The sequence below is a fragment of the Rutilus rutilus genome (genome assembly GCF_951802725.1).
Source record: "Rutilus rutilus genome assembly, chromosome: 11".
Classification (NCBI taxonomy): domain Eukaryota; kingdom Metazoa; phylum Chordata; class Actinopteri; order Cypriniformes; family Leuciscidae; genus Rutilus; species Rutilus rutilus.
In genome coordinates, this window is record NC_140216.1 from 32945508 (window position 1) to 32956372 (window position 10865).

Here is a 10865-nt window from a genome sequence, read left to right on the forward strand (position 1 = left end):
ATGGAATTCTGACAACTTATTCAAACTCAGAGATGATTGAGAGAAAGGAATTGCATACAAACTTTTACCAGACTAAAATTCAGGAAAGTTGAGGCTACTTTATACTTCTGCGTTGAACCTACACCATAGCTATGCCGTAGGCTGTGTAGAAAGCGTAGCCTGGCGTGCACCTCTCCAAAAATGTAACAACGCTTCAATTCTATGTGGACCGCAAGCCTTGTGATTGGTCTGCTAGAACCCCTCCCTCAGGTAAAACTAAAATCTTCAATAGCGTCAAATTTCTTCCTTTTGCCTTGATACTGTGGGTTGCACCATCAATATGCCCATGGACACTGTCTAGTAGCGGTCTGCATGTGTAATTACACGTCAACGCGGACAACGATGCAGAAGTATAAATGAAAACCGGCGTAGAGGCTGTGGCGTAGGTCCGGCGCAGAAGTATAAATCAGCCTGTAGTCTGCATAAAGGCCTACAGCCTTGGAAACACATTGTTCCCTTGGCTTAATGTCATTTAACAGTAATACGTCCCCCTTATTATTCGAGATTAGATGTGGTGAAACTTAAGTCTCGCCAAACATTGACTAGATTGAGTCGAAGTGGCAAGACTCAAGTGTTTTTGTGTCTGACCTCTAGGGTTTGCCTTCCCAGACTGGGCCTACAAGCCGGAGTCGAGTCCTGGTTCCAGACAGATCCAATTGTGGCACTTCATCCTGGAGCTGCTGCGGAAGGAGGAGTACCATGATGTCATCGCCTGGCAGGGGGATTACGGCGAGTTCGTCATCAAAGACCCGGACGAGGTGGCACGACTGTGGGGCGCCCGCAAGTGCAAGCCCCAGATGAATTATGACAAGCTCAGCCGAGCGCTCAGGTAAAGACTAAATCTGCCTATTACATCATTCGTAATTGCAATTGTGCTCAGTCTACTGATGCAGTGGCTGCTCTAAACGGTTAACTACAAAACGGTAGGATATCTTTTTTGGCCAAAATCTTGGTTAAGACACTGCAACAAGCTCAGTTAAAATGTCATCCAAGGTGGGGTCAGGAAACCAGTAGATTATACATTTTTGATTATTTAGAGTATAGGCCTGTTCTCACCAAGAACGATAACTATATTAGCATCCACACCGATGGACAGTATTCTGTATATTATAAGCGCATTGCAGTTATTATTAGCTTACTAAAGTTGGGTGAATTCGGATTGAAAGACAATGTTTTTGACATTCATCAGCTGGAAAAAAATCCTGTAAATGATTCCAATTATTTTGTTTCTTTGTTTTGTTACCGCTTTAGCTATGAGAATTAGAATTAGAACAATTAATAAAACTTTACAGTTATCATTATAGTTATCTAGAGATGCACCGATTGATCGGCTGGTGACCGGAATTGGCCGATTTTCACGTGATCGATTTTATGCCGGTCAAATGCACTCGGGCGCCGCATGATTAACATCGCGCAACATCAGCATCACACGTGCACACGGAACACACATGTAGGAAACCTCGTGAATTACGTCCGTTCAGACCGCAAGCGCGTATTTTTTTTCGGCGTGCATGTTCATCAATGAGTGCATTCACAACGGAGTAGGAGCAGCGCGTGAGCGTCAAGCAGGAGCGTCGCGAGCAGTGAAGCGCGTGTTTCGGCGCCGAGTCTATTTGCTGCACTGCTCATGCTCAATTAAAGGGAAAGCACACTTTTGATGGACAAAATAGCCTAAATAGGGTTTCACAAAAAAGTGCCCAAAATGCACAGAATTTGCGTGTTTAACAAGAACTGGAGTAGGCCATGTCAGAAAAGAAGACTAATATTTATAGAAAATGTACCCATTTAAACTTGTTTTATTATTCAGTTTGTACAAGTGATTGCAATAGGCCTGTGTGTGTGTGTGCTTTGAGAAATATCTTTATACTGCAAGGCTATTTTTAAAAAAAAAAATTATTTATATATTATTTTATTGCCATTCCCTGTTTTCATACAGACGTTTAGTTTGCTAAATGCATATATAAAAAAAATGATTGGATATTGAATGTGAAAAGGAAATGGTTCTTCCACAACACTGCACTTTAGATGTGTGTGAATTACCCACACCTGGAGTAATTTATATAGTTCTATTTTATAGCGTTTATCTGTTCAAAAAAAGATGTAGGCCTACTATGCAAATTGTAAAATGTTCTATAACAGGAAAGATATAAAATAAATATTTGTGTGTGCTGTAAAGTGGTTAGAAAAAATGAAATCGGAATCGGCTAAAATCGGTATCGGCAGGTCAAACTTAATGAAAAATCGGAAATCGGAATCGGCCCAGAAAATTGTAATCGGTGCATCTCTATAGTTATCCTTGGTGTGAATGGGCCTTATCACTTGTTGCAACATGCAGACACACTCTACGCCAATAGATGTCAGATATATGCTGCATATTAGATTGTGGTAATTTCTTGTGTTTATTAGTAGACCTAATTTTGAGCATATCTGAGGACTAGCTAACAGTAAAATGTTAACACCAGAATCTATGATCAACTGCATATTTGTTGTTCTTATGTATCGACTGACTGTTATGCTAACATAAAAGAGCATGATAGACTAGGAACTTCAGATTATCAACATCAACTGTGAACGTTAGTCAAGTCTCTCTTGTTGTTCATTTTAGTGTTATTTGTGTGGTATGCCTAAGTGACCATTAACGGATTTGCTTCACATGAAGAGCATTTCAGATCACTCACTTATGAAGCCCATTTCAGTTAGGATGCTGCCTATGTAGGTAGTAGATGGCAAGCCAGTAACATTTTGTAGCTGTAAACTACAGCTGCTAGCTCAAAGTCTAGAGTGCTTTGTTTCTGATGACTTTATGTGTTCTTATGTCAACTGACTTTGTGTTCAACAACACTTCTGCGTTGTTTATCTTTCTGTGTTACACCATTTTTCCGCCTTTGCCTTGTTCCGTACTCTTCTGTCAATTGCAATCTGTCCAGTTGCCTGTTTGTCTGTCTCTTCGTGTTATTCAACGCTTTGGACCGGTCGCCATGGCAACCTGCGGATGCCCACTCAAACCTGCTGAACCTGCCTTTACCATCCTAGAATAATGAAGCCCACTTAGCGCTCATCAACCTTCACTTACAGGACTAGTTTGTGTCCTCCACTTCCGAGAACTCTTTCATTTCTCAGAGATATGAACATATGAATGGAAGAGGAAGGTAGGGGGAAGAATAAAGGCAACAGAAAGCTGTGTATGGTTCAGATGTGAAGCAGAAAGTTCTTCAGCATCACAGCAGAGAGCGTGAAGACTGCTGAGAAACGGAGAGAACTCGCCTCTGTTCAGCACATGTGGAGGACACAAAACACATCCTCTTAGTTAACTCAGAAAACGCTAAGCAGACAGGCACACACATTCTCTTTTGACCTGATTTTCTTCTTTTACATAATTGTGAAGTTTAAGGTCGTTTTTAGGCCCAAACAGAATCCGTTTCACTGATATAACCTTTGCAGACTTCTGCTAAATTTGATTGCCCATCATTTATTACATTTTGGAATGCTCGATATATCGGCCACCATATCGGTTATCGGCCGAAATGTTCAATTTTGATGTTAGAAAATTTGGCCTATATATATATATATATATATATATATATATATATATATATATATATATATATATATATATATATATATAAAAAAAAATATATATATATATATATATATATATATATATATATATATATATATATATATATATATAAAATTACAATGAAAAACACTATAATTGTGTGCTTGGGACATGGCTTTTAATGGTGAGACTTTTGTTTTTTTGTAATTAGGCTCTCAAAAATTATTTAAGAATTTGGATTTAGAGTTATCAGCCAATATACATCGGTTATCGGCTTTCATATATGAAGAATTATCGGTAACAGCCAAAATTTTCATGGTACATCCCTAGTAATATTTTTCATCTTTCATCTATGAATTTTTCATCTTCATCACTATACTTATTCTTAAGTTAAAGGTTTTGCTCAAATGCCTAATTACTCAATTTTGGTGTTTAACCTGCACTGTTTGGCCAGTAAGCAACAGCCTAGCAACCAACCGGAATACACTAGCAACTTCTTAGCAACACCCTGGCAACCATTGTACTTTGGAATATACCATGATACTGAATATTTATTTAAGGTCCATCAACACATCATGTGATATTACCATGGTACTTTTTTTTGTAAGTATATAATTGCATTTTGAAAGAGTTTCAAATCAATTTGAAATTAGGATATGGTAATATCTGAACACTTTTGGCTAATTTCGTCATGTTTTCAGCTACCAATAACAGTATTTTCAGTTTAGTTTAGCACATTTTAATACAAGTAAGATCTTAAAAAAAAAAAAAAAAAAAAAACATTCAGTGTGGATCTAGTTATTTGGGAAGGAAATGCCTGAAGGCATTCTCTCTCTGCTCACTCTTTTCATCTATACCTAAGAGGTTGCACGTGTTCTTTAAAACTCAAACACCATTCAGACAGACTCTTGGCTGCACAGGCATCCCATTGTTGAGCTGTTGAAAATGAACAGACTTCAGACCAAGACAGTTCAAAACAACATGTACACATTTGTTGTTTTTATCTGTTAACCTGATGCTGCTTGTAGACCATGATATAGCCAGAAAGCTGCTTTCTTGAAGGATGTTGTCTGTTTTGCTTGGTGAAAGTAAACAGAAGTATTCTGTATTTTTACTCAACAGCATATGTACTCCATGTATGTGAATGTCTGCACAACACACATGTGCAAAAAACACTTTGAGTTTTTGTGGTCTTTTGAAGCAAGTTCAAATGCACTTCAAAGAGCGGGGTTGTGCATGTGTAAGTGTTGTGTTCATGTGTGTGTGCCCTTTTCTCTGTCGAGTATGTGCCTGTGAACTTTTCAGTGCCCCAATTCACACATCATTGTATATCACAATCCTGTTTTCTCACACATGCACTCTCAGCACCCTCTGTGACGTCTTAATTAAACACATTGAATCCATAAATCATTTTAACATCTGAAGCTTCAGATGGCCACAGTGTCACGTATCTGCTCTGCACATATCTGATTCTGGTTGGCTGAATCCTTTCATGTGTGTAAGAATTTAACATGTGTATGTTATATACAATAACCTTGAGTACTCCTTAATGATACAGATAATTACATCAGGCTTTAACTGAAAAGGGTTTGGTTTTTCTCTCTTTGGAAATGCTGGTCTGAAATTTTGCGTCCTGACAGCTGCGTTATGTGATCATTTCACCTAAACATCTTGTGTACACCACTTTTCCATGTTTCTTCATTCAGAATATATCTCGCACAGTGTATCAGATAGTCAAGGTGAAAACATTGTAGATTTAGCATGATCTATAATTTACATTATAGAAACTTCATAGTACTGTTCAGTTTTATATTGATTTTACTGAAAATATTGGCTATTGTAAAGTCACTCAAAAATATTATATTAATATAATTTATTGGTTTTCAGAAGTTTTCAGTTAATTTAAAATAAACAGTTTTGGATTTCGGCACTGAGTTTTCAGTTTCAGCCAAGAAATTTCATTTTCGATGCATCGCTTATTGAAAGAAAACTAGAAGTTGATGTGTTCTGTGTTTTGAAAACTGATCACCTTATTTTTTTTCTTAGGAAACATGCAAATTCAATGTTGTAAAAACGTTTCACCTCTAAACTGGTCATTGCCTCTGCAAAGTTTGGCAAGTGTGAGAATGTCAAATACATAAAAAAATGGGCGGCCTTCAACAAATTGTGACTCCTAATAATGGCTTTAACAAGTGTGTAACTATGCCAACACTTGTCTCTGCAGATACTACTACAACAAAAGGATTTTGCACAAGACCAAAGGGAAAAGATTCACCTACAAGTTCAACTTCAACAAGCTGGTGCTGGTCAACTATCCATTCATTGACATGGGCTCTGCAGGTGAATATCCCTGCTTCTAAATCTTAATCTTTCTGAAACTCATTTAGTTTCATATATATATATAAAGTAAAACAAGTCTTCAGCTATTAAAATTTCTTAACCTTTTCCTTAGGTTCTGGTGTTCCACAAAGTGCTCCACCTGTCCCATCCGGAGTTAGCACTCACTTCCGCTTCCCTCCATCCACGCCATCAGACGTCCTCTCTCCTAGCGAGGAACTGCGCAGTCCAGGTGTCTTCAGTGCTGTGCCTCGACGCATAGCTCGTGGCTCTGTCTCCGACTGCAGTGATGGCACCTCCACCAACTCGGAGCTTGAAGAAACTGGCATAGCTCCCGGCGATGACCGCCCGGCTGACCGTGCCTTTAGAAACCTGCTCCATCCACGCTTGTCCCACGACTCCTTGTTCCGTGTCTACGGTGCACCGCCCAACCCAGCTGGGCTCACCAGGAGTGGGCCCCATGTGCCCACACACAGGGTCCACCCTGATTCCTTGTCCCCATTCCCAGTGTCCCCTCTCCCAGGCCCTGGAGGCTTGCTGGGTCCTGCTCTTTCACCAGCTCTCTCCATGACCCCTACATCTCACATGCCCTACACACCTTCTCCATCCCTTTCACCCATGCTGGGCTCCCACTTCTCGTTCAATCCAGAAGACATGAAGCGCTATCTTCAAGCTCACACTCAGAGTGTCTACAACTATCATCTGAGCCCCCGTGCTTTCTTGCACTATCCCAACATTATCATCCCCCAGCCCCAACGCCCAGACAAGGGATTGGGAGGGCCAGTGGGTGTAGGTCCACACCTGTCAAGTCACCCTCTGCACCACCAGGCTGAGGAGACTCATCTTTCTCCTTTCAAGTTTAAGTTACAGCCACCACCACTGGGCCGCAAACAGAGAGAAGGGCCAACCTCAGCTGGAGCAGGACATGCTCCGAATTCTGGAAGTGCTGCTGCTTCTTTCTCGTACAGTGGGGAGTCTGGTTCGTCCTCAAACTCTGCCTCATCTGGAATGATGACCAACAATTCAACCCCAGGTGGTCCACCAAAGATCAAGGTATGTTCACCTTAAAATTAATTCTGAAGAACTGTAGCTTCTTTGAGAATTAAAGGGCTTTCTGTAACTCTCCATTTGTTTCCTCCTTTAGGTTGAGCCCATCTCAGACATGGAGTCGGAGGAAGAAGTCGAGGTCACCGACATCAGCGAGGAGGAGCATGAAGATGATGAATGTGATGTCTTTTCCCCTCCCCACCCCAATGGTGGCCTTGCCCCTCCACCCAACCACGATCGTATGACAGATGATGACGATCTTGAGGAAGATGTCTTCAAGACCCCAGCTGCCCCTACCTTAGGCGTTGGGCCGAATCTTCTAGGTCTAAAAGCAGAACCCAGGGAGCTAAACCTGGGCCAGGGCGCTCCCATCAGCCCTGGGGGTACACTCTGCATCCCTCTGAAGCTGCGTTTTAAACGCCGCTGGAGTGAGGACCAGCGGATGGAGGCGGGAACCGAAGAGGCTGAGGATAAGAAGAGCAGGGCAGAGAGGGAGGAGCTTAACCAGGAGGTGGAGCCCAAACTGGGTGAGGAAAATGGAGACCGGAAGAGTCCGGAGACTTTAGTTGCGCCCCTGGGGACAGGCCAGAGGAGAGTGAGCTCTGAGCTGCAGCGAGCAACGGCACAGCTGTCTTTAGAAAACAACGTTTGCTGAAGAGGACGTGGTCAAACACACAAACTTAGCAAAACAGAGCTGTCCTCCTCACAGGCTGAAGGCAACTGTTGCTCTCAGAAGTTACGTGAAGACCATCCGTTCAGCAAGTTCAGATGCCCGAACCATCTTTCAAACTTCTGTACATGCAGGTTCACTCACTTCAAGATGTTGCAACACTAAAAATTAATACTGACATCTTTTTTTTTAATGCATTTTACGTAACCAGGCCCTTTCCACAAGTTTAGCCAGAGTCCCTTGCTTACTGAACCCATTCCTTTCTGTTTGCTGTGTTAGACTAACACCATCCCACTAGTCTCATTGAAGTCTTGGACACTTTTCTCCCAAGAAGCTCCCCGTTAGGATCAACTCAATACCTTTTTAAACAAAATCAAGAGATTACAGAAGTGCCTAAACCAGATGTTGATGCACCCCTGTAAAACATCAGTAGAGATGGTGATAATGAATAATTAGATTGTGATAAGTCTTTTTTGGCTTGTCATTCATGCTCATGGAATTAAAGGTCACGGGCAAGTGGACATTTTCACTATTAAACAGACACTCTTGGATGAAGTGAATGCAGGAAAGATCCTACCCAACCCCACCCTCAAACTCAATCATAGTTCTCAGAATTTTTGGATATGGATGCTCTTTCTTTTTTCTTTTTTTTTTTGCATACCAAGATTCAAGCACCAGACTTTTTGCAGAACCAACTTGCCTTTCGCTTTCAAACCAGGACCTTCATGTCACTGCCTTCAGAGCCATTAATGATATTGTGCTACCAGCCTTCACTACCGGCTCTGGACAACTTCCCCGGCTGTTCAGCGAGCTCAGCCGACTTAACGGGACCACTCAACAACCTCTTAACGTATCTTAACACGTGTATATACATTGGGGGATTTGTTTTATATATGTGTTAGTCCTTCTTCATGACCACCAGCTGGATGACAAATTATAGATCACATATTATTCCTTCTCCAACTTATTTATTTAATTTGTCTTATAATGCAGTTTTAACCCTGAGGGAACGTTATAGGAATGTTGGGGCAACGTATCGGAGGGCGCTTTATGGTTTGAGCTTCGTAATCATCCCTAAAACCATTTATACAATGCTCTACACCCTTCTATTTTGGAAAGAACACGAACCTTCTTGGTTTGTTAGGCGTAAATCTCAGGCATACCTCCCCACATCGCTTTCCTCTATCCAATAGGTTGTCTTTGAATATAAAACCTTCAAATGAACAAACATTTGTGCCTTTTTACGGAAGACTGACCGCCCAATGCTTTTAAATGGGTTGCTTTATTGACATACAAGCTCACATACAGGAGAGGCCTTAGAAACATGACCTCAAACACTGCTTTTATGCCTTATTTAGTTTTGTACCTTAAAAGAAACTATCCTAAATAAGATTTGCATTTAGAGTCCATATATTCTCACTTTATAGACATATATATTTGATAAAAGAACAAACGCTGGTTTTGATACAAATTATATTTCAGAAGGTAAATCTATATGGAGAATCTATGATGTTTAGTTTCAGGGCCCTACAGTGCTTTACTGTGAAAGAAAAGTGTTGTTATAGACAAAGCTAAACAACTGACCAATCGTTAAGAACCCTGAACGGCACAGCTGTCCTCGGCCTTATAAGGAATACGTATAGTTTTAACTCGACCCGTCGCATTTGCGTTCTCCCTCTCAGTCTCTCTGCAGTGTTTTAGTTGTAGGAGGCTGTGTTTTCTCCACGATGATCAAGATTGAACAGTTATCACATCCTATTTGGCTTAGCGTTTGGCGACGGCCAGCTCCATTTGTAGCAAAGTGCAGGGTCTTTGTAGTAAATGACATCACGACCATATCCTTGAGAAAGGGACCTCAATTCTGCAAACTGACAGCTAGAAAGTGGACATGCAGCCTCTTAGCCCTCATCTAAGGAGGAAGTATAGGACCTGACACACTTAACACTCATTTTTCTTCTTCTTTTTTTTTCTAAAACTACTTTTTTTGAGTTTGTTTGGCGGCCTTACACAGGTTCAGTATCTGTATTTCAACTGACTGCTGCCTTATTTGTTAGAAAATACTTTTTCTTCTCGCGCTCTCTTCAATATAAACCATGCTGTTTTATTATACCTTTTTGTTTTTGTTTATATTACCATTTATCATTTTTAATGTTGATATTATTGCTGGTATTTCGTTTGTACCCCTTACCTTAATTTTAACCTCTCAAGATGAACATTTTAATAAATCGTACTCCTCTACCCTCTTTGATACCATGATATTAAATTGCTCTGGCTTTGTATTAATGCTGGTTTTTAGTTGTAATTAAGAAAACCAGTTGAAGAGGGAAGAGTGACATAATGCTATCACATTATTTTTATTTTAATGTCTCTCTTTTTTGGTTGTGTACATATATAAATATATATTTTCCATTTTGAGGGGATGATGTAAGAAAAAGACAAATATTTCTTTGTGTTCAAGGTCTTTTGCTTCTTTCTTAAAGCTTTCCATCTGTCTCTCAATGGTTATGTAATACTTTGTAAAGAGAGACGAAACTTGACGTTACAAGGAACCATGTATACTTTAGTTTCTCATGTGGTTTCCTTTGCTCTTGTAATTAAAACTGTAATCAGGGTTCATTAAAACAGGTAAAAACGGATCTGGCTTTCTCGTCCTTTACTCCATTTGCATCTCTCAGTTTCCTCATTTTATCCCGATTGTGATGGTATCTTGTATCTGTTAGTAAACACTTTAAGATTCAACTAATATTTCATCATTTTTTCACCATGCTGTCTATTAAACGGCAAATATTTTTAATATAATAACAAACTAAAATTATCTTAAATCAAATATATATTTTCAATTTAAAAACGAATTCAATGAGTACCAGTAATAAGAATGGTAGATTCACTAAACCTAAAAAGCCATTATAATACTTAATTTGGCATAGCACTACAGTAACATACCATAGTAATACCATGGTGGTTGTTTTTTTGGACTGGTTGGGACAATTATTATAAAATCTGCTGAACATGAATCCAGGCATACAAGCACGCATAAAGATGGATTTTTTTTTTTTTTTTTTTTTTGCTTCTGTAGGTTCAGTTGGAAATACAAGAAAGGGCTGCTATTCTAGATCCTGTTTGAACTGAAGCAAGATGCAAAATGAACTAGGATGTGCTTTCATAATGCCACGGAGACCGTTAACACTTAACGTTTCTGCACGTACCAGAGAG

General features: G+C 40.0%; 1 protein-coding gene across 2 annotated transcripts in view; it reads left to right on the top strand.

The window, feature by feature from the left end:
- erf (Ets2 repressor factor) overlaps nucleotides 1–10288 on the top strand; it is a 29731-nt gene extending 19443 nt beyond the window's left edge. Inside the window, exons 2-5 of one of the 2 annotated variants that reach the window (XM_084423507.1) lie at nucleotides 634–868; nucleotides 5823–5938; nucleotides 6051–6988; nucleotides 7080–10288. In XM_084423507.1, coding sequence (XP_084279633.1) covers nucleotides 634–868; nucleotides 5823–5938; nucleotides 6051–6988; nucleotides 7080–7637 — 1847 coding nt within the window. In that variant the 3' untranslated portion in view covers nucleotides 7638–10288. The remainder of the gene's footprint in view (nucleotides 1–633; nucleotides 869–5822; nucleotides 5939–6050; nucleotides 6989–7079) is intronic. The other variant, XM_084423508.1, reaches the window with a different exon arrangement.
- Nucleotides 10289–10865: the final 577 nt, after the last annotated feature.